At 34.0% G+C, this 24,479-nt stretch overlaps 1 protein-coding gene across 1 annotated transcript; it reads left to right on the top strand.

Annotated features, from left to right (window-relative positions):
- Positions 1-573: 573 nt before the first annotated feature.
- On the top strand, positions 574-23,564 carry LOC105794304 (elongation factor 1-alpha). Its single transcript, XM_012623417.2, is given in 8 exon segments — positions 574-715; positions 20,937-21,085; positions 21,205-21,234; positions 22,710-22,755; positions 22,758-23,202; positions 23,204-23,230; positions 23,232-23,500; positions 23,503-23,564. Coding segments are annotated over 8 exon segments (1,161 nt in total). The 3' UTR covers positions 23,556-23,564.
- Positions 23,565-24,479: the final 915 nt, after the last annotated feature.

Below are 24,479 nucleotides of genomic sequence, written 5' to 3' on the forward strand. Positions count from 1 at the left end.
AAACATAACTAACATACTTGTTTGGTAATGTTGATTTGTGACTAGTTATGTCATTATGTGCCAAGGATAGCCATGTTGAATGCCAAAATGATTAGTTTAATTATACTTTAAGTGATCAAGTTATGTTCAGTGATTCTGTAACACCCCAAACTTGGCCTAGACGTTATGGCCAAATCTGGCGTGTCACATTGAAGTGTTTTTCGAAAACCATGTTTTCATTAAAAGCCTTCTTGAAATTTAAAACTTATTATCATTTAAAACTTGTATAAAACCTCAGTTTGCGTTTGTTTATTTTCAATCGAGGTTTATTAAAAAGTTATTACCTTCAAAACCTTATTGTTGTGGAAGCTTAATTTAAAACAAATGATTTACGAAATGTGATATTTAGAATTGAGGTGCAGAAACGTAGTGTAAAAAAATAGTTATTATTTTGGAAAACCGTGTTCTACTTCTAATAGATATAAATTACAATCACATCAAAACCCAAATTTAAAATCCAGAAATTATAGAGGTCTTATTACAACCTGAATCAAAATCAAATTGCTTAAGTTAATAAGCAAAACAGAATAAAACATGTGTAGTTGTGTGGCCTTCTCCGAGTCTCTCGTGGCTCCAAATCGCTTAAAGCTGGGGATTACCTGCACAATTAGACGGAAGAGTGAGTTTGCGAAAACTCAGTGTGTAATCCCTTATAATACAAACAGTCAGATATACGGTATGCAAAAATAGACTGGACCTGAGCCTACCACAGGCATGATATCAGTTGAGCCTTAGCCCATTAACAGAACCAGATAGACCTAAGCCCATTACAAAATCAGTATCAGATGCAGATATGTAGACAAAAACCCAGCCCAATCCAACCAATACACCACCCGTACCAACCAACACACCATGTGGGGATAAAATCGACCTACCCAGCCAACATACCAAGCTTAGCACCGGTTGTGGCATTAAGTCAACAGAATGGCTTGACACCGTAGGTAGAACGGCTAAAAGCCATAAGTATCGTAGCAACACTGCCAGATAACAGAACGGCTAAAAGCCATAAGCAGAAAAGCAGTATGCCTTGAACAGAACAGGTACAAGCCATACACTTCCTCCGTCAATATTATCCCAACCCCATGCAGGATGACATGCCATAATAACATATATGAAAGCAGGATGTCATGCTCAGAATCAGTCATATAACTTTCATACATACATCAGCCAACCTACCACTAGTGGTGTAACGGTCATTTCGTCAGTTAGGGGTAAAATAATACTTTTACCCCCAGGGGTATTTTGGTTATTTTACCCTTCGATGGTATTTCGATCATTTAAAAATCTTTCTGAAGGCCTACAGTCACCTCGAGTGACACAGATAACTTAAATGGTCACAACTGTGCAAATGGGACCAAGGCCCAAGTGGGTCCACACGCTCGTGTGGCCCATTTAGCCCAAATTCAGTCACGAGTATGCGAACTACTTAGCCTAGTCCAGTATTTGTCACTTAACGTGGATTTTATCTGTGTGGGTCCCACGAGCCCATTGGGCCCACACGACCTATTTTAGCCCAACGAGGCCCATAACGACCCAAGAGCATGAGAACGCTCGTGGTGGCCTCTACAGTCTAACACTATGTTTCGTGGGCTCGGTTCACCACACGAGTGTTCGCAGGCCCACGTGGCCTCAATCGTCACATTTTTAGCTTTTCGACTTTTTGACTTTTGCCAATTCACAGAAGAGACAGAGTGATTACACACACTCTTTCAGCTTTACGAAAGTCATGATTTACGGTGTACAGATACACACTTGATTGCGAAACGTACGAATCGTCCACGTGCTCCAAAGCCTATTTTCCATCAAATCATATTGGCCTCTACAGTCTAACACCATGTTTCGTGGGCTCGGTTCACCACACGAGTGTTCGCAAGCCCATGTGGCCTCAATCGTCGTATTTTTGGCTTTTCGACTTTTTGACTTTTGCCAATTCACAGAAGAGACAGTGTGATTACACACACTCTTTCAGCTTTACGAAAGTCATGATTTATGGTGTATAGATACACACTTGATTGCAAAACGTACGAATCGTCCACGTGCTCCAAAGCCTATTTTTCATCAAATCATATTGTTAGTCTTCCAAACATTAGGATTCCTAAACATACAATCCCAAACCCTTACCCTGAATGAGCAAAAAAGGCTTTATTGCTCTTAACGCTGACTAAGGATCGATCTCAATGATTATCTGCTCAGACAACGAACCTTATTAGGCAAAACTAATTTCAAGAATATGGCTTAAAGTCCCAATATTAAGTCATAGAGTATTCGGCTAACACCACTTACCCCCAAAACGATTTAATGTCGAAAGAAGGATTTGAGCACACCAAATGAAGCAGTCAGCCACTTGTCAAAGCCTAGATGCCCAACAAACACGAACCCCAGGAAGTGAGAATGGAGAAGTTTTTGGCTTAAAGCAGAGATAACATGAAAAAGATCTAAAAAAATACTAACCAGAAACGATTGTACTCACGATTAGCAGAGAAGAACCGCTAAACCGAAACTAAGTGAAGAGGTATGGAGGGGAGATCAGTCACAAAGGAGTAAAAGGAAAAAGAGTAGTGTGATTTGACAAAAAGTAAAAGAAAAGAAGTTGAGAAGAGGGATTTCGGCACTAAAACTTACACTAATCAAATCTCGAAAGAGCACGAAAGATAACTTGCAGAAACGAAACTAGGGAGAAAAGAAGCCAGAATCGCCAAAAAGAACAAAAACCCCAAATGATAGAGAGGAAAGTCGGCACCTATTCACTCACAAATTCCCGAAAATGCATACCCAAAGACCCCCTTAGCCGAATTGCACAAACAAGTCTCCCAATCCCCCCTCAATAGCTCAACACACCACTTGCCTTCTTACCACAAGCTCTTTTGTATCATATTTTATCTTCAATTAATAACAAGGTCTAAAGGCCAAAATCCAGGTTCCTTTAAAAGAAAAACCAAAATAAATTACAGGAGCTAAGACTTGAACCCAGGCTCCCTTATAACCTTAATGACGCCACAACCACTAAACCACAAGATTCCTTATGACATTTTTAACACAATAATTTAAAAGGCCTACATCCAAGCATCCAGGGTTTTATCCATGTAAAACCAAAATTTTTGCTAAAGCCTAGGTTTGAACCCAGGACTTTTCCAACTCCTCTCAGGACCCTTAACCACTAAAGCAGACATACTTTTGTTCATAGTTTCCTAACCGTTCCCTTGCTCAAGGCCCAATACTTCTAGGCCCAAATTCTGAGGGGTTACAGATTCCATTTGAACTTACTAAGAATTTTTAATGCTTATTCTAGTTGTCTTCCTTCCTTGTAGATTGTCACCTTGCGGAACTTACCAAGCCAGATCAGTAGAGGAGCACACACTATCTTGAGACGATAGTTGTATGTTCAATTTGATTCTAAACTATATGGCATGTACATAAGGGCTCTTTGTGTGCAAATGGTCATTTTGGAGTTGATAGTATTATGTTAATTACGATGATGAATGGTTTTGGATATACCATTTGGTATATAACTTAGTGGTGCATAATTTGGTCAAGTTTGATGCTATATGAATGTTTATTTACTTTTGAATGGTTTGGCATGTTAAAACTATCAATTAGGCTATTTGAATTAGTTAAATTGATTAATGATTTGGGGATGGTAAGTTAAATGTTAAGCATGTTATATAGTTTAGTATATGCTTTGATTAATTCATGTCAATCTCTTGAATTGTTAGTTCCCAATTGGTATAATGAACATGCTTAAGTTGGTAATGGAAGCATTTTTGCATGGATATGAATATGCCTAAATGTTGAATGATTAGATTGTATGGTATAGAATGTTTGTTTAAATGGTTATATACTTGAATTGGTTGTCATTTACTTGGTTTAATGGCTTTATTTTTTAGAAAGATTGAATGAAAAAACTTAGGGAGTGGGTTGGAATCACTTGAATTAGGTACCAAATGTTTATTTTGCTAAAAGCAGAGGTAGCATCATGACCACGAATCCCTGATGTTGCAATGTTGTTTGATAGTGAATGGCGTTGCGACCTGGATATACATGTCACAGCGACATGACTCACTGAGTTGGCAACGTTGCGATAGAGAAATGATGAAGTAGCAATGTCGAGCCAGGAATTTTAAAATTTCATAATTCGGTCTTAATTCAAACTTAGGTTAGCATAAGAGTTTTCATAAGCTCGTGTAAGACCCGAAAATGATTTTATATCATATCATATGCGTGTGTTACTTGTATTTAAATGTATAATGACATAAATTCAGTATATATTTGATCGTTTTTGCTCTGAGAATGAGTGTAACATTCTGTAGCTTAGACCTGGCGGTCGAGTCGGGTAAAGGCCATTACAAAATGAGTCAAATTTAATGCCTATAAGTCCAATTCTCATCTTTTAAGCAATCTTAATAATAAATTAAAGTGCGCATTGCTCGGCCATCAATAGTACAGCTTCCACGAAAATAATGAAAGCCCAAAAACCATGCTCCATGTGCAGTCCCTAATTACCCTTAACTCTAAGTTTATTATTCTATTGGTCCTACCTCCCATCAACATTCAACTTATACAAAATTACAAACAATTTTTATTATTATAATTAAAATTGTTTTTTAAAGAATAAATAATATTTTATTGTAATGATACAATTTTATTTGGGTTAGAAAATACAATTTTCGAATTCGATTTAATAAATCAAGATTATGAAATTATGAATAGAAGGACTTATAGATTTAATATGAAAATATATTAAATAATGGTTAGGAAATTATATCGAAAAAATTCACTAATTAAAGTTTATGAATTAAATTGTAAAAATTTAATCGTTATTAAATTTTAATTTAAAAATATTGAGGACTTAATTAATAATAAACTTAAAATAATAAACTTAAAGACCTTAGAATAAATTGATCATTATTAAAATATTGTGTGTGCGTGTGCGCGTGCGTGTGTATGCGTGTGTGCGTGCGTGTGTGTGGTATAGATGGTATATAAAAATGTATTTGGAACATTGGTTACCCTATTAATTGTCTCAAGAGAATCGAGTATAGTTTAGATACAATTTCTAAAAGGAAAAATTTATTAGTAATCCAATTTAAAAGTAAAAATTATGAGCTGAATACACCGAGCAAGATTGTAAAAAGAAAGAAAGAAAGAAAAAAGTAAACTCTCCTTTCTGTTGCATGATGAAGAAATAATATTAAGAAATCGTTCCTGAGGTTTGCACAAAGCAAATACTCTTTATGTCTATATTAAAGATTAAGACTGCTTTCCAAAGGGTTTAGGCATTTCAATATAACAGTTAAAAACCTCCAAATAAACTCAGAGGAAGCATCTATAATCAATCACAGTTCAACTCCTCTCATTTTTCCTTTGAATATCATAACCTGTGATTAAAAAAATTAAAAAAAGAAACCTATAATTTTACAAATGTTATTTCCAAAAAAACTAGCGTCATCCAGGGTACGGCTGCAGTTGAATTTTCTCATATTTTGTAATTAGCTCTTTAGATTATATTGCAGGATTTTGTCAAAGACAAGTACATAAACAGCGCTTTAAATCATTTTCAAATATGAAATGTCAAGATCAAACATCATGAGTTTAGTAGAAAAACTGACCATATCATGAGCACGACTCTCTGGTGTTTTGAAACATTCTTAACCATGGACTAGGGCCTTTCTTGTCCACATTCCAGTCCTTCGATACAAAGGGAACTGCCGCATCAAGAAACACCGCTCTGGATAAGGCATCATGGTAAGATGTCAACCATCAAGAGACACTCCTAATTGAAAACCATTCAAGTTGAAGGGGTATGCCTCTGTTGGGTTCCCATCATCATCGCAATATCTTAATGGAGCCAAACCTGAATGTAATACACGATCCAAAACACCATCATCAAGAAAATATGCTCCTCCCTCACCATCGTGTGCGTGTACATGCGCGTGCATTCGTGGATGTGTATGTGTGTGTGTGGTATTTATGAGTATTATATGAAACTATGATATGTGATCATGTATATAAATATGTATTTGGAACGTTGGTTACCTTATTAATTATCTTGGGAGAATCGAGTTTAAATGGCATGCCATAAGATTAGTGTATGGGATTATACTTTAGTTTATACCAATGAGGCGCAAAATGCATATTATACTTCGAACATTCCAATGAGACATTGGGCATTAGTCATACTGGTGTGATGGTTGGATAATCCCTGTATATGGCTTGAGTTTGTGTACGGTTAATAGAGATATTAAAACATAAACTTTTCCTAATGTCATATGGTATGTGAAGCTAATAGTAGATGATGAATTTTGTATATAAGCATTTAAGTGACAAAAGATAGCATGTGAAAAATCATGTGAACCAGTTAAAACAAGCCTCGATTGTTTATATGGATATGAAACGAATCAATGGATTCACTATAGAAATGAGAAATGAAATGATTAAGTAATATGTTCTGAAATATAAACGAATGTGATATGATGATAGAAAATTTAGTATGATATGTACATATGAGTTTGCCAAATGAATTATGCTATGATATGTTCAAATGAGTTTTAGTCTTTCAGGTAATGAAAGGTTACAGATTCTCCGAGGTTTACATGGAAAACGTTAGCGAAAAATCACATTTCATCAATGTAATCGTCGATGGTGCGAATGTTGATGCTAGAGTCTTTTTGCGAGGACGGAAACGAGGACAAAATGACCATTGGTACGACGCCTATCGTCGATCTAACTTTTTCAAACGGAGTACTAGCTCCTGAGAGCAACTCTACCAAGGTGTAGAAGCTTCACGATAGAGACGGTGATGATGATGAAAAATGGAAAGAAAAAGGCAGAAAAAGAAACGGTAATGATGATGATGATGATTTTTTTAAAATAATTTTAATAATTTTAAAATCATTTACTAACATCGCATATAAGATAAAATAGTGCAACGTTAGCATTTAATCACATTTGGACCGCCACGTCAGAGGTTAATGTTGATGGTTAGTCAACTAATGGCTACGTCAGCATATCCGTTAAAAATAGATCAATTTGATAAAAGAAAAAAAAAATTAGGTGTTGAAGTGCTTAAAGAAAACATATAAAGGCCAAAGTGACCAAACAACTAAAATTATGGTAGAAAGAGATGAAAGGAAGAATCATTTGTATAAAAGTGGAATAAGAGGCAGTAAGCAGTGGGAGCGTAAGGAACTAACCAGATTTTTACGTTTCAGTTTGGAGTGATGACCAAAAACCCTACTCTCTTAATTATTTTTCTTTTCTAATATTTTTTGTACTTTTTTGCGCGGAATCCTTTGATCATGGGGACTAAATAGTCCCCCACAAGTCCACTTGCCTAATCTTATATCTATTATTTACCCGATCACGGACTTTGTTACAAAATTACAAACAAATTTTTAATTATAATAAATATTGGTTTTAAAGAATAAATAATATTTTATTGTAATGATACATTTTAGCTAGTGTCATAAAATAAAATTTTGAATTTGATGTAATAAATCGAGATTGTGAAATTACGAATAGAAGGATTTATGGAGTTAATATGAAAATATATTAAATAATTTTAGGAAATTAAATCGAAAAAATTCACTAATTAAAGTTTATGAATTAAATTGTAAAAATTCAATCGTTATTGAAATTTTAATTTAAAAATATTAAGGACTTAATTAATAATAAACTTACAAACCTTGGAATAAATTGATCATTACTAAAATAGTGTGTGCGTACGCGTGCATGTGTGTGTTTGACTGTGTGTGTGGTATAGATGGTATATAAAATTGTATTTGGAACATTGGTTACTCTATTAATTTTCTTAGGAGAATCGAGTATAGTTTAAATACAATTTTTAAAAGGAAAAATTTATTAGTAATCCAATTTAAAAGGAAAAATTATGAGCTGAAGACACCTAACAAGATTGTAAAAAGAAAGCAAAAAAAGTAAACCCTCCTATCAGTTGCATGATGAAGAAATAATATTAAGAAACCATTCTTGAGGTTTGCACAAAGCAAATACTCTTTATGTCTACATTAAAGACTAAGACTGCTTTCCAGAGGGTTTAGGCATTTCAATATAACAGTTAAAAACCTGAAAATAAACTCAGATGAAGCATCCATGATCAATCACACTTCAACTCCTCTCATTTTTCCTTGAATCTCATAATCTTTGATTAAAAAAATTAAAAAATTAAGCTCAATGCATACTCAAAAATTTTACAAATGTTATTTCCAAATAAACTAGTGCCATCCAAGGTACGATTGCGGTTAAATTTTTTCATATTTTGTTATTAGTTCTTTAGATTATCTTTCAAGATTTTTTCAAATATAAGTACATAAAAAGCACTTTCAATCATTTTCAAATATGAAATGTCAAGATCAACCATCATGAGTTTAGTAGAAAATCTAACCATATCATGAGCACCACTCTCTAGCATGTTGAAACATTCTTAACCATGGACTAGGGCCTTTATTGTCCACATTCCATTCCTTTGGATACAAAGGGAACTGCCACATCAAGAAACACCACTCTGGATAAGGCATCATGGTAGGATGTCAACCATTAAGAGAAACTCCTAATTGAGAACCATTCAAGTTGAAGGGGTATGCCTCTGTTGGGTTCCAATCATCGTTGCAATATCTTAATGGAGCCAAACCTGAATATAATACAAGATCCAGAACACCATCATCAAGAAAATATGCTCCTCCTTCACTGTAACACCTAGAATTTTGGGCCTAGAAGAAATAGGTTTTGAACAGGGGAACAATTAAGAGACTACACATAAATATTTAGTTGTGCAAGGAAGTGACATAAATGAATGTCTGCTTCAGTGGTTAAGTGATTTAGGAGTGTTTGGAAGTGTTTGAGAAGTCAAGGGTTCAAGTCTTGGCTTATGCAAAATTTTTATTTTAAGTGAATAAAATCCTTGGATCTAGATAGTAGGTTCTTAAATTACTGTGGTTAAAATATGATACAAAGGAGTTGTTGGTCTAGTGGTAAGGGGCGTGTGGAGTGTACATGGGATTTAAGGTTCAAATGGTTGCACATTAAAAAGGGAGTATTTATTTTGCTGCCTAATTCGTGTGGGTGGTAGAGTTGGATTGAAATACTGCTAAATGGAGTTTGAACTAGTAGAGAATCGAGGAGGAATATTTGGAGAGATTTGAGGAGAGAATAGTGGGATTTGGGGAGGTTGTTGTTGTGGAGAGATATATATATCACATCTCATTTGTTCCTTGTTCTCGATGGGATATTGGCAAGGTTTTCAAGGTTTTCGTCGCTTTCTCCAACCTGCATTGCTTCCATTCCTAACTGGTGGTGTGTGTAACCACCCCACTGTAACTGTAGAATGACAAAAGCCAGAAATCCAAAATACGACGTTGAGACCACATCGCTCGTGTGGAAAGCCAAACCTGCGAATCATGGGAGATAAATTGTAGAGGCCTTCATGAGCATTTCCTTGGGCTTAGGCCGTAATGGGCCACGTTGAGCTAAAATGGGTCGTGTGGGCTCATTGGGCTCGTGGGCCCCACACTGATGAAATCCACGATTTGTGGCAAATACTAGACGAGGATAAGTAGATGTCATAACCGTGGTGAAATTTGGGCTAAACGGGCCGCACAAGCGTGCAGGCCCACTTGGGCCAAGGCGACTACAGACTTTTCGAGAGGTTGATATCTGCACTGAGACCCTAAAATAGGTAAAATGACCGAAATACCATCATAGGGTAGAATGATCGAAATATTCCCATAAGGTAAAATGACCAAAATACCCCCATAGGGTAGAATGATCGAAATACCTCCATAGGGTAAAATGACCAAAATACCCCCATAGGATAAAATGACCAAAATACCCCCACAGGGTAAAATGACCAAAATACCCCAAAGGATAAAATAACCGAAATACCCCTATATGGGTAAAATGAACAAAATACCCCATAGGGTAAAATGATCAAAATACCCCCATAGGGTAGAATGACCGAAATACCCCCATAGGGTAGAATGACCAAAATACCCCTATAGGGTAAAATAACTGAAATACCCCTATAGGTTAAAATGACTGAAATACCTCCATAGGGTAGAATAACCAAATACCATTATAGGGTAAAATGACCGAAATACCCCTATAGGTTAAAATGACTGTTATACCCCTAGGAGATGAAATGACTGTTTTGGCTTTATGTTATGTATGACTGATTTGTTCTATGATATGTATGACTATGATTGAGCATGACGTTTTGCATACACGTATGATATTATGTCACGATATATTGCATAGGGATGGGTTGTTATATTTGGAGGAAGTGTACCGTACTGATAAGATTGAACGGGTCGCCCAAGACGACTGTGGACCTACTGATGGCTATATGCCGTTTATTTTATTGGCAGCTTTGCTGCAATACTGTTTAGTACCGCAACCGATGCTAATCTTGGTGCGTCTGGCTGGGTAGGTCGATTTTATCTCCACATGGTGTGTTTGGCAGGACGGAGTGGTGTGTAGAGGCTGGATTAGGTAGGATTTCTAACTGCATATTTGCATTGATTAATGATTTTGTACTGTTACTGCATTGATTAATGATATTACATACTATTCACTGTATGATTGATATCTGTTACTGTTATGGGCTAGGGCCCCACTGATACTATTACTGAAATTGGGCAAAGGCCCTACTGATTACTGGCATTGTGATGGGCTCAAGCCCAATCATTTACTGTTACGGGAAAGGGCTTAGTCCCACACTGAACTAGACTGTTACTGTAACGGGCTCATACCCAAACAATATTTATCTATTGTTTAATTAACTGTTTGCTTATTAGGGGATTACACACTGAGTTTACGTAAACTCACCCCTCTATTTAACTGTACAAGTAATCCCCAGTTGTAGGCAGGTCGATGCTGCGAGGGACCGGAGGTGGCCACACAACTGCAGTTGTTCTACACTTGCTTTTATTTAAATTTAAAGTTTGTGTTGGGTTTTTTTTGTAATAAGGTCATTTATGTTTGTTTAAATTTTTAATTGGGCTTTTGCTTACTTATTTTAAATTGGTAGTTTAGGAGAAGACGAATTTTTAAAATAATTACTATTTTCAAAGACACGAAATTTAAACATTAGAGTTTTCAAAAGCTTCCGCGATTTTAGATCAACCTATTATAACAATAGCAGATAACAAGACAAATATTTTGACTAGTTGATTTGTTAATTAACAATAAAATGGTTTATTTTAAACTTAGAAACAAATTTTTACCAACGAGTCCGATTTTCGAAAGACACTTCAATGTGACACGCCAGATTCAGCCATAACTCCTAGGCCGGGTTTGGGGTGTTACACTCACCATCGTGTGCGTGTACATGCGCGTGCATTCATGGATGTGTATGTGCGTGTGTGGTATATATGAGTATTATATGAAACTATGATATGTGATCATGTATATAAATATGTATTTGGAACATTGGTTGCCCTATTAATTATCTCGAGAGAATCGAGTTTAATTGGCATGCCAAAATGTTAGTGCATGGGATTATACTTAAGTTTATACCAACGAAGCGCGGAATGCATATTATACTTCGAATGTTCTGATGAGGCACTGGGCGTTAGTCATATTGGTGTGATGGTTGGATAATACGTGTATATATATTGAGTCTATGTCTGATTAATAGGGATATTAAACCATAAACTTTTCCTATTGACATATGGTATGTGAAGCTAATAGCAAATGATGAATTTTGTATATAAGCATCTAAGTGACAAAAGATAGCTTGTGAAAAATCATGTGAACCGGTTAAAACAAGCCTCGATAGTCTATATGGATATGAAACGAATCAATGGATTTGATACAGAAATGAGAAATGAAATGATTAAGTAATATGCTATGAAAAATAAACAAATGTGATATGATGATAGAAAATTTAGTATGATATGTACATATGAGTTTGCCAAATGAATTATGCTATAATATGTTCATATGAGTTTCAGTCTTTCAAGTAATGAAATGTTACAGATTCTCCGAGGTTTACATGGAAAACGTTAGCGAAGAATCACATTTCATCGATGTAATCATTGATGGTGCCAATGTTGATGTTAGAGTCGATTTGTGAGGACAGAAACAAGGACAAAATGACCATTGGCATGACAACAATCGTTGATCTAACTTCTTCAAACGGAGTACTAGCTTACAAGAGCAGCTCCACCAAGGTCTAGAAGCTTCACAATAGAGACGGTGATGATGTTGAAAAATGGAAAGAAAGAGGCAGAAAAAGAAACGGTGATGATGACGATGATGATCATGATGATGATGATGATTTTTTAAGATAATTTGAATAGTTTTAAAATCATTTACTAACATCGTATATAAGATAAAATAATGCAATGTCAGCATTTAATTACATTTGGACCACCACGTCAGAGGTTAATGTTGACCGTTAGTCAACTAATGGCCATGTCAACATGTCCGTTAAAAATAGATCAATTTGACAAAAAAAACGTTAGGTGTTAAAGTGCTCAAAGAAAACATAAAGGGCCAAAGTGACCAAACAATCAAAATGATAGTAGAAAGAGATGAAAGGAAGAATTGTTTGTATAAAAGTGGAATAAGAGGCAGTAAGCAGTTTGAAGTGATGACCAAAAACCTTACTCTTTTTTTTTTCTTTTCTAACATTCGTTTTTAGTTTTTTGTGCCGAATCATTTGATCATGGGGACTCCACTTGCCTAAATTTATACCTATTATCTACTAGATCACATACGTAGTTACAAAATTACAAACAATTTTTTTATTTATAAAAAATATTTTTAAAAGAATAGACAATATTTTATTTAACGATACATTTTTAGCTAGGGTCATAAAATGCAATTTTGAATTTGATTTAATAAATCAAGATTTTGAATTTATGAATAAAAGGATTTATGGAGTTAATATGAAAATAGATTAAATAATGGTTAGGAAATTAAATCGAAAAAATTCACTAATTAAAGTTTATGAATTAAATTGTAAAAATTCAATCGTTATTGAATTTTTAATTTAAAAATATTGAGGATATTAGAATTAAGTGATCCGAATCCTTATTTAAATAAAATACAGTGGTAAAATAAAATAAAAGTAAAATCCATATGGTTTTACAATGAGACCCTCTCCTTGAGATTAGAATAAGGTGTACTAGCTTATTAGACTCTATCTATTTGATATTGATTAGAATAAGGTGTTTCAATCTTACTACACTTCTATTAGAATATGGTTTTAGAAGCCTATAAATAGACATAGTCTACTCTTCTTGTAATCATTTGAATTCGACATAGTAACTTTTCTTCTCCTCTGCTCGTGGTTTTTTCCCGAAAGGGTTTCAACGTAAAAGTTGTCTGTTCTTTATTTTTATTTCTCTTTTCTTTGCGATATATATTTTCATTACCGACTTTCTATTTTTTTTACAAATTGGTATCTAAGCTTCCAAGTTGTTCATCTCAATCACGATAATGGCGTCTTTGAAGTATGAAATTCTGCTATTGGATCGCAACAGCAGATTTGTGTTGTGGCAGATAAAGATGCAAGCAGTTCTTGCATAGATGGACTTAGAGGAAGCCCTGCTAGGAATAGATAAGATGCCTTCGACATTAATAGATGAAGAGAAGAAGCATAAGGATCGAAAGTCATTAACACAATTAGATCTGCATTTGTCTAATGAAATTTTACAGGATGTGATAAAGGAGAAGACCGTTGTTGCATTATGGAAGAGGCTAGAACAAACATGTATGTCGAAAACTCTAATTAGCAAGCTATATATGAAACAACATCTTTATGCTCATATTTTAGAGGAAGATGCGTCTGTGCACGAACACTTAACAGTGTTTAAAGAAATTCTCTCAAACTTGGAGGCTATGAAGGTTCAGTATGATAAGGAAGATCTAAGTTTGATTCTAATTTGTTCGTTGCCCCCGTCTTATTCAACCTTTAGAGACACGATATTATATAGCTGCGAGTCTCTCACAATTGATGAGGTTTATGATTCTTTGACCTCGTATGATAAGATGAAGCATCTTGTGGTTAAAACTGACTCTCAAGGAGAGGGTTTCATTGTTCGTGGGAGACAAGATTGGAATGCTGATGATGATTGTGGAAGGACATAGGAACGAAATCCTCACAGTAAATCTAAAGGTAGATCAAAGTCTTCAAACAGAGGTAAAACTTGTAACTTCTACAAGAAGAAAGGGCATATTAAATCTGAGTGCTATAAGCTATAGAATAAGATCAAAAGGGAGGTTGCGAATCTAAAGGGAAAACAATCAGAAAATTTTGGTGAAGCTAATGTTGTAGAAGACTATAGTGATGGTGAACTTCTAGTCGCTTCTGTCAACAATTTTAAAGTGAGCGAGGAGTGGATCCTTGATTCGGGTTGCACCTTCCACGTGAGTCCCAGTCGGGATTACTTTATAAGTTACAAAGCAGTGTCTGAAGATGTTATTTTGATGGGAAATAATGCTTCGTGTAACGCAGGTATTGGAACAATTAAAGTTAAGATGTTTGATGGAGTTGTCAGAACACATAGTGATGTACGACATGTTCCAAAATCGAAGAGAAATTTAATTTTGTTGAGTACTCTTAATTCAAAAGGGTACAAATACATAACTAAAAGTGGGGTTTTGAAGATTTGCAAAGGTTCCCTCGTTGTGATGAAAGGGCAAAGAAATGCTGCCAAGTTATATGTTTTGTAGGGTTCTACTGTTACTGGTGATGCAACTATCGCTTCCTCTTCCTTGTCAGATGATGATATTACTAAACTTTGGCATATGTGCCTAGGGCGTATGAGTGAGAATGGCATGGCAAAATTGAGCAAAAGAAGACTTTTTGATGAGCAACGAATTTACAAACTAAAGTTCTGTGAGCACTGCATTTTTGGGAAGCAAAAGAGAGTTCGATTCACCAGAGGAATCCATAACACAAAGGGAACGTTAGAGTATATTCATTCTGATCTGTGAGGGCCATCTAGAGTGCCTTCGAGAGGTGGAGCTAATTATATGCTAACTTTTATTAATGATTTTTTCCAAAAAAGTTTGGGCGTTCTTCTTAAAGTAGAAAAGCGATGTGTTTTTCGCATTTAAGTCTTGGAAAACTATGATTGAAAAACATACGACAAAACAAATAAAATACCTCTGCACAGAAAATGGCTTAGAGTTCTGTTCTGGTGAGTTTAATAAATTATGCATGTAACGACCTGATAGTCACGGGTGTTGAAAAATATATTTTTGAGACCATTTTCGTAAAACGGATTCGTAAATATTTATTAAAAATATTTACGAAGTTAATTGTGTAGTTAATTAGGTTTTGGTTAGGTGAATTTGCATGAATTAAGAGTAATTAGGTATAAGGACTAAACTGCATAAAAGATGAAAGTTGAATTATAGATTAAAGAAAAAGTAAAGGGACTAAATAATCAATTAAGCCTTATTTCAACAAGTGGATGGTAATAGTGATTACACGTGTAAAAATAATATACATATGTATATATTAATAAAATATGTATTACTTAATATTTAAGTAAATATATATAATATAATAATAAAGTAAATATAATAAAAGAAATAAATAAAAGAAATAAATAAAGAAAAGAAAAGAATAGAAAGACCAAAGCAGAAAACGAAATAGGAGAAAAGAAATGAAAGAAAGAAAGGAGAAACTAGGGTTTCAAGGCTCTAAGTTCAATTGGTAAGTCAATTTAGTCCATTTTCTTGTAATTTTATGTTTTTAGAATCCTAGTATTAAATACTACTTAACCTATGTTGAAGTTTTAGAAAATATTGAATTTGAATAATTTAAGTATTTGAGATTAAAATGATAGAATTTTAAGTTAGAAATGAAAAAGGGATTGAATTGTAAAATTGTAAACTGAAAAATATATAGGATTTTTCCTATATAATTTATCACCTTTTACTTAAATTAGTTGTTAAAACTAAGCAATTGTTTAATAAATTAATGAAATATGTGAAAATATGAAATTAGGATATAGAAATTATTAAAATGTGATTTTATGCTTTATTATATAGTTTATATGCATAAAATGACTTATTTTATATTTATTTGAACATATTATATTTTTAAGACATAAAATGGGCTATGCATGATTAAATTAAATAATAAAATATAAATTTATATTTAATAATTCATTTTAAAATATTTCATTAATAATTTGAGTTTTAATTAATTATTTAAATTGGATAAATTTTGTTCTTTGGTTCTTTAATTTATTGATTTATTTTGGACAGGTCTGATAGCTTTGTTGGATTACAAAAATTGTCCAAATTGAAGACCAAGTCAACCCAATTTCGGTTACACATGGCTGTCCACATAAACCAATTTTTGGTTTAATTACACAAGGTCCTTGCAATGTTGAAGAAATTAGAGATTTGCTCGAAGATTTACATTTGACCGAGTCTTAGTCCAGAGTTGTTATGGCATTTAAATTGCTTAAAAATAAAGCAAAATTCAACTCAAAATCCACTAATCATGGCCGACCACTCATTGGAAAAGCTTGAAGAGACTAAACCTCTCTATTTTTAGCAAACTACTCTCCTCTCTTCACCTATAAATAAGACTTCATTTGATCTCCATCCAGCATCCCTCATCATTCTCTCTTTTCTCTCAATTCTCTTTAGCATTTTCCATTCCCCACGCCTAGCATCATCTCTTCAAAGATATTTTAGCAATTAAGCCTCTTAAAAAAGCCCTTGGTTGGCCACCTTGGAGGGCCATCAGCAAAGGAGCAAAGTGAATGAGCGAAGGAGCCTTGTCAGTTAGAGTCTTGGGTGACAGCCACTCTGAATTGGGTTTAATCTTTCTTTTCTTTAAATTTAATTTAAAGATGTTTGCTATGTGTTCTTTGTTCTTGTTTACAACAATGTTAGCTTAATTTTATTTAAGCTAGGATGATAGCTTTTATTAAATAATATTTATTTGATTCATCTTATAATGTTTGTGCCTCAATCGATCATGTTTTCAATTAAAATCAAGTCTGTATTTCGTTCATACGTTATTGAAATGCACCTGAATTAGTTGAGCGATCCTAACCAGATGACGACTAGTGGACACATAATTGAAATGTGCATGCTCAATTTAGATCCTAACCCGATTAAATTGCAGGTTGCATAACAACTCTAACCAAGCTCTATTATCTGCATAGTTTTTGGATTTGTGTGATTAAACTGTTTCAAACCTAACACGTCCTTGTTACCTCACACGAATACTAAGAAACCCTTAGTAAATACGTATTTACTAGATAAAGGATTCCGAAAGGACCTAATGTGGTTTCCAAACTCATGAAAGATCAAGTTGCCATGAAATATTTTTCCGAATGTTATTAAGCATGTTGATAATAAATTGAGTTTAATTAAAGTAATTGTCCTAGTTTATTTATGTTATAATTGTTGCAAATTGTGTTTATTTTTGCTAAAATCTATTTCATTCATATAGTTTGCATACTTAGGATAATTTGCATTAGGGATAATTGTATTTAGTTTAATATATTTAATTTTAATCATCACTTCTAAACCATATTGTGTTTTTATTTACCAAGTTGTTAGTATTATTTTACAATTAAGTGATTCAACACAAATACAATCCCTATGGCGACGATAACTCGATACATACTTATTACTGGATAACGACTGTGTACACTTGCACAAACCTGCAACTCGATCTTTCATGAATTTAATAAATCGAGATTGTGAAATTATGAATAGAAGGATTTATGGAGTTAATATGCAAATATATTAAATAATGGTTAAGAAATTAAATCGAAAAAAAATCAGGAATAAAATTTTATGAATTAAATTGTAAAAGTTCAATCGATATTGAATTTTTAATTTAAAAAATATTGAGGACTTAATTAATAATAAACCTAAAGACCTTGGAATAAATTGATCATTATTAAAATTGTGTGTGTGTGTGTGCACGTGTGCATGTGTGAGTGCAAAGCGCCTGCGTGCGTGTGCCTGCAATGAACTATTATCCTCTTACGAAAAGTCATAATAAAAGCCTTTGAATTTCATATTTGATAATAGTACCTAAAGAATCATATAATCATTCTTTGAATTTGTTTTTGTAGCTCATGAACTATTTACAGTTTTTTATTCCATTTTTTTCTAATTCATTCATAGAAAGACCAATAGGATTGCATATAGATTAGCTTGATAACTCATTAATGAGAACATGGATTTATATTTTAACTTCAACTAACTCATATCGGGTAACACTTTAGTTGCTTAATGATATTTTACCATTTTCTTTTTTAGAAAAATGTTAAGGTGCAATTCCTAAAGCATTTACTAAAACCTACAACAACAGCCATAGTTGGATCAGTGCAGTTGTAGCAACACCCGAATGTCGACACCAACATTTCAATCAAATGCAGCATCAAAGTTTACTTTTCAATACGTGCTGCGATGGTGCTCTCAAAATAATCAGTGGTATAGTACCAAACCACCTTTTCTTCAATAGGATAATCATGCACCAGTAAGTCACACGCAACTTCAATGAACTCTTCTCGAATATGTACTAATTTTTAGATATGGTAGGAAAATATAAAATAAGCCCAAGATAACATGTGTAAACACACGATTGAGGCATACATGGATTATATTCACCATGGAGCTCTCAAACAAATATTAAAAGAGATACTTTGATTTATTAGTGGATGAAAATACCAAAAAAATTTATTAGCAATCCAATTTAAAAGGAAAAAATATGAGCTGAAGACACCGAACAAGATCATAAAAAGAAAGCAAAAAAAGTAAACTCTTCTGTCAGTTGCATAATGAAGAAATAGTATTAAGAAATCGTTCCTGAGGTTTGCACAAAGCAAATACTCTTTATTTCTAAATTAAAGGCTAAGATTGCTTTCCAAAGGGTCTAGGCAGTTCATTATAATAGTTAAAAACCTCCAAATAAACTCAGATAAAGCATCCATCATCAATCACACTTCAACTCCTATCATGTTGGTTGAAAGTTCATTTTGTATAAGGCCATTTGAAGTTGGCTAATATTGGTATAAGTATATTCATATGATGATGCCTTTCATGAATGTGGAAACTTGCATGATTTGAGTTGATAAGTATGTGATGTTTATGTATGATAGATGTAGCATGTGAATGATGTGTTGATGTTTTGGTTGTATGTATATGCTTGGATTGGTACTATGTGTAAGAGTGTGCTTTAAAGGGTGACAAAATGGCTTGGTAAATAGCCTTATTTTTGTCCACACGGGTAGACCCACGGGTGTGTGTCTAGGCCGTGTGTGACACACGGCTTGCCCCACGGGCATGTGCTCCGGCCGTGTGTGCCCTGCACCCTAATTTTGAGAAACAGAATGCTTAGAATTGAGCACACGGGCAGAGACACGAGCGTATGTCTCAGCCGTGTGGACGGCACGGCCTCGAACACGGGCATGTGCCCTGGCTATGTAAAGTTTGCACCCAATTTATAAAAATTAAATTTTCACACGGCCTAGCACATCGGCATGTGACTTGGCCTTGTGATCTCAATTTAGTCATGAGTTACAAGTCAGAGAATTACACGAGGTCAGGACACGGGCGTGTGTGACCACACGGCCTGCCCACACGGGCGTGTCCCAAGCCACACAGCCATGTCCCAAGCCACAGGGGCGTGCGACCCCTGCACATGACAAAAAATTTGTAAGTGTTGTAAAAATTTCTAAAGTTCTCGGTTTAGTCCCGAACCACTTCCAAAGCATGTTTTGGGCATTGTAGGCTCGTATTAGGGACTTTATGATTAAATGCAAAAAGTTTTAATTTGGACAAAAATTTATGGCTCGAAAATGTATGTTTGCTTGTGTTTAAGTCCGATAATGTTTCATACCCTGTTCCAGCGTCGAATACAGATAAGGAGTATTACAACAGCGTAAAGAGAGGAAAGGAAGAACAATTTGTATAAAACTAAAAAGCATCTGACTAATCCACTTTTCTAAGTTTCTATTTATTATTATTGCGGAATCAGTTATAAAGTTACAAATAATTTTTAATTATATTTAATATTATTTTTTAAAATAAATAATAATACTATTGTAACTATTCAATTTTAACTAAGGTTAAAAATAAAATTTTGAAATTCGATTTCATAAATCGAGATTTTTATATTAAATAATGATTAAGAAATTAAACCGATAAAAATTACTAATTAAAATTTATGAATTAAATTATAAAAATTCAACTGTTGAGAACTTAATTAATAATAAACTTAAAAGATCTTGGAATAAATTTGTCATTATTAAAAATATTAAAATATGAAAATATATTACAATTTTAACCTTCCATCAATTTCTTCATTTAACGAAAAATCAAAATTGAAGTCAAAAGGAACATCATTCGTTTCCGTTTCAATAGTTTTGATTCCACTAATTGATTATTAAACATATATTATATTATATTATATTATTCAATATAATTATATTAATATTAATTGTAAAAATAAATCTTTGTAAAACTAAGTTTAAAGTTTTTAAGTGGAAAAATATCATATTTGAATTTATAGTTTTATTTGATTTAAGATATTCAATTAATATGATAAAATTTTCAATTAGACTAATTAAGGATTTTATATCAAATTTGTTCACTTACTTTTATCTATTATTCTTAATTCCTTAAGTCAAAAGAAAAGCACATTTTAGCGCACAAAAACATTGCCTCGGCTTATTCAATTACATATTATTTAATCTATTTTTATTTATATATATAAAAGATGTTATAACGTAGATATATGAAATTTGTTATAAAATTAAACTTACTAAAATTGTTTATTTATTTTAAGTAATTGTATTTAACACATATAGAAATAAAATTATAAAGATATAATTTTTTAAATACATTTATAATAGAGACGAATTCAGGGGCATATACAAGGTGAGAGTTAGAGACTACCAAACACTACTGCATTGTTCTCATTATCGACTCGACCACTGGTGGTTTCGAAGCTGGTATCTCAAAGGATGGTCAGACACGTGAGCATGCTTTGCTTGCGTTTACCCTTGGTGTCAAGCAGATGATTTGCTGCTGCAACAAGGTAAGGTTTAGAACGTGTTGGAGTTTGTTGTTAGATTGTATTGATGTTCTTTTTATCAATAATTTGGTGATCTAAAATTGATTTTCTGACTAACTGATTTCAATTATCATCTTGTACAGATGGATGCAACAACTCCAAAGTACTCCAAGGTGAAAGAACTATGAAAATAGAAAGTAGAAATATCTAATGAAACAGAGAATGAGAGAATAAACTTCTTTCTTTTATTCCAAAATTCTTTATCACTGAATACACAAGGTATAGTATTTATAGAGACTTGAGTAACTGCTCTAAACTGAGCAACAACATTTTACTAGATTCACAACTAACTAACAGCTTTCTACACTACTAATATTCATCCATCTTCTCTACAGGCAAGACCCGTAGGAAACTCCGAAAACGAGTAAAATTCGATAGCGAAAGTGGCTTAGTGAGAACATCAGCGACTTGACCACACGCGGGAACCTCGCCAACAGCGACGGAACCATCAACAACCTTTTCACGAACGAAAAATAAATCTAATTCAACGTGCTTAAACTTCAAATGTAGAACAGGATTAGCAGTAACCGCAACTGCACCAGAACTGTCACACCAAATATTGGGAATACTAGTAGATTGAACATGTAATTCTTGAAGTAACGACAAAAGCCACGTAACCTCACTAGTGACTGCGGCAAGACTCCGGTATTCTACCTCAGCAGTAGACTGAGCAATAACCTGCTGTTTCTTTGTACACCATGACATGGGAGTATGTCCGAAATAAACACAGTACCCAGTAGTAGATCTCCGGTCATCAAAATCTAATCCCCAGTTTGCATCAGCATACCCAACTAGGGACAAACTAGTGGACGGACGAAACACAACCCCAAGTTCAAGTGTTCCACCTAGATATCGCAAAATGCGCTTCAGAGCAGTCATATGAACAGAAGTGGAACAATGCATAAACTGACATATCCGATTTACAACATATGCAACATCAAGCCTCGTAAGAGTAACATACTGTAATACTCTGGCAAGGCTCCTGTATTCAGTCGGATCCTCTAAACGCTCATCATCATCTCTAGCCATGACAAAAGAACTAATCATCGGTGTATGAAAACTCTTCGCATTTTCCATCGAAAACCGAATAAGAATATCACGTATATACTTATTCTGACAGAGATGAAGACATCCTGATGAAGAACGAGTAACTTCTATCCCAAGAAAGTAATGAAGATCGCCCATGTCCTTAAGCGAGAACTCACTATTCAACAACTGAACAAACCACTCTATAACAGTAGGCACATCACCAGTAACAATAATATCATCAACGTACACAAGAACATACAACATTGAATCTGGTTCGACCCTAACAAATAAGGAATCATCGGACTTCGATACCACAAACCCCACAGATTCTAGAAATCCTTTCAGCTCTGATACCATGAAAGAACTATGAAAACAGTAAATAGAAATATCTAATGAAACAGAGAATGAGAGAATAAACTTCTTTCTTTTATTCCAAAATTCTTAATCTCTGAATACACAAGGTACAATATTTATAGAGACTTGAGTAACTGCTCTAAACTGAAACAACATTTTACCAGAGTCACAACTAACTAACAACTTTCTACACTACTAATACAAGGCAAGGTATGATGAAATTGTGAAGAAAGTCTCCTCATATCTTAGAAAGTTGGTTACAACCCTGACAATATCCCATTTGTCCCAATCTCTGGATTTGAGGGAGACAACATGATTGAGAGGTCTACCAACCTTGACTGGTACAAGGGTTCCACTCTCCTTGAGGCTCTTGACCAGATCAATGAGCCCAAGAGGCCTTTAGACAAGCCACACTAGCTCCCACTTCAGAATGTCTACAAGATTGGTGGCATTGGAACTGTCCCTATTGGTCATGTTGAGACTGGTTTCCTTAAGCCTGGTATGGTAGTGACATTTGGCTCCTCTGGTTTGACCACTGAAGTGAAGTTTGTAGAGATGCACCATGAAGCCCTCTCTGAGGCTCTCCCTGGTGTCAATGTTGGATTCGACGTCAAGAACGTTGCTGTTAAGGATCTCAAGCATGGTTTCGTTGCTTCAAACTCCAAGGATGATCCTGCAAAGGAGGTCGCGACTTCATCTCTCGGTCATCATCATGAACCACCCAGGCGATTGGAAGCGGATATGCCCAGATCCTTGATTTCCATACCTCCCACATTCTTTGTGAAATTTTTGAATTCTTGACCAAGATCGACAGGCGATCTAGAAAGGAGCTCGAGAAGGAGCCCAAGTTCTTGAAGAATGGTGATGCAGGGATGATAAAGATGGTTCCCACCAAGCTTATGGTTGTGGAGACTTTCTCTGAGTACCCACCCTTAGGCGACTTCTTTGTCGGGGACATGCGCCAGATCGTGGTCATTGGTGTCATCAAGAGCGTTGAGAAAAGGATCTAAATGGTGCTAAGGTCACCAAATCTGCTGCCAAGAAGAAATGAGATTGCATTTGATAGCCACAGCCTTTTGATTTTGGTTTTTTATGTACGACCTGTTCTGCAATAAGCACTTCTAGCTCCAGAAGCACTTTTGGAAGAAAAGTTATACTAAACAATTTGTTTTTGGCTAAAATTTTTAGCTTTTTCTTTTGAAAGCACTTTTAGTGCTTAATTACATTTTCACTCCTCTAATAACATAGTATATTCCCTTTTTTTTCTTAGTGCTTAATTAAAAATATGTAAAATCATTAATTAAAAATAAAAAATATTTTTAAAATACTAATTACAAATATTTAATGGTTATATTTAAATATCTAAAATATAGTTTATATATTCTAATTAAATTTTATATATAATTAATATTTATTGCTTAAAATGTTTAAAATTTATATTTCATATATTAAAATATTAACAAGTTATAATAAGTTTTTTATATTTTTACTAAAATATAATAACATTAACTAATTTAAATATTATTTAAATGCATATTTGTTACTTGATAATAACATGTCTAAAATGAACATTTTATTTCTCAAAAGCACTTTTAGACCGCAATGCTAAACACTCAAATTTTAAACCAAACTTTTCAAAAGCACTTTTTCACATCACTTTTTCACAGCATTTTTCAAAAGCTCTTTTTAAAAACATTGCCAAGCTAGCTCGTAGTTTGGTACTTACAGTTTTTTATATCAATTTTGATATTTCTTCATTTGGTTGAGACTTTGTCATCTGCCTATGGATTGTGTTTTGCTTTTTCCTTGTCAATTGTAGTTGAATTCCTTGGAAAAATTCTAGTTTGATATTTCATTGTTTTCTTAATGTTACGATGGTCCTAAGCCTTCGAATTTTAGCTATTTTCCTGGTCGAATCAAGTTTTCGCCTAATTGTGTTGTTATTGTTCTAAATTTCCATCTTTCAATGATAAAT

This window comes from Gossypium raimondii, chromosome 3, assembly GCF_025698545.1.
Source record: "Gossypium raimondii isolate GPD5lz chromosome 3, ASM2569854v1, whole genome shotgun sequence".
In the NCBI taxonomy this organism is placed as follows: domain Eukaryota; kingdom Viridiplantae; phylum Streptophyta; class Magnoliopsida; order Malvales; family Malvaceae; genus Gossypium; species Gossypium raimondii.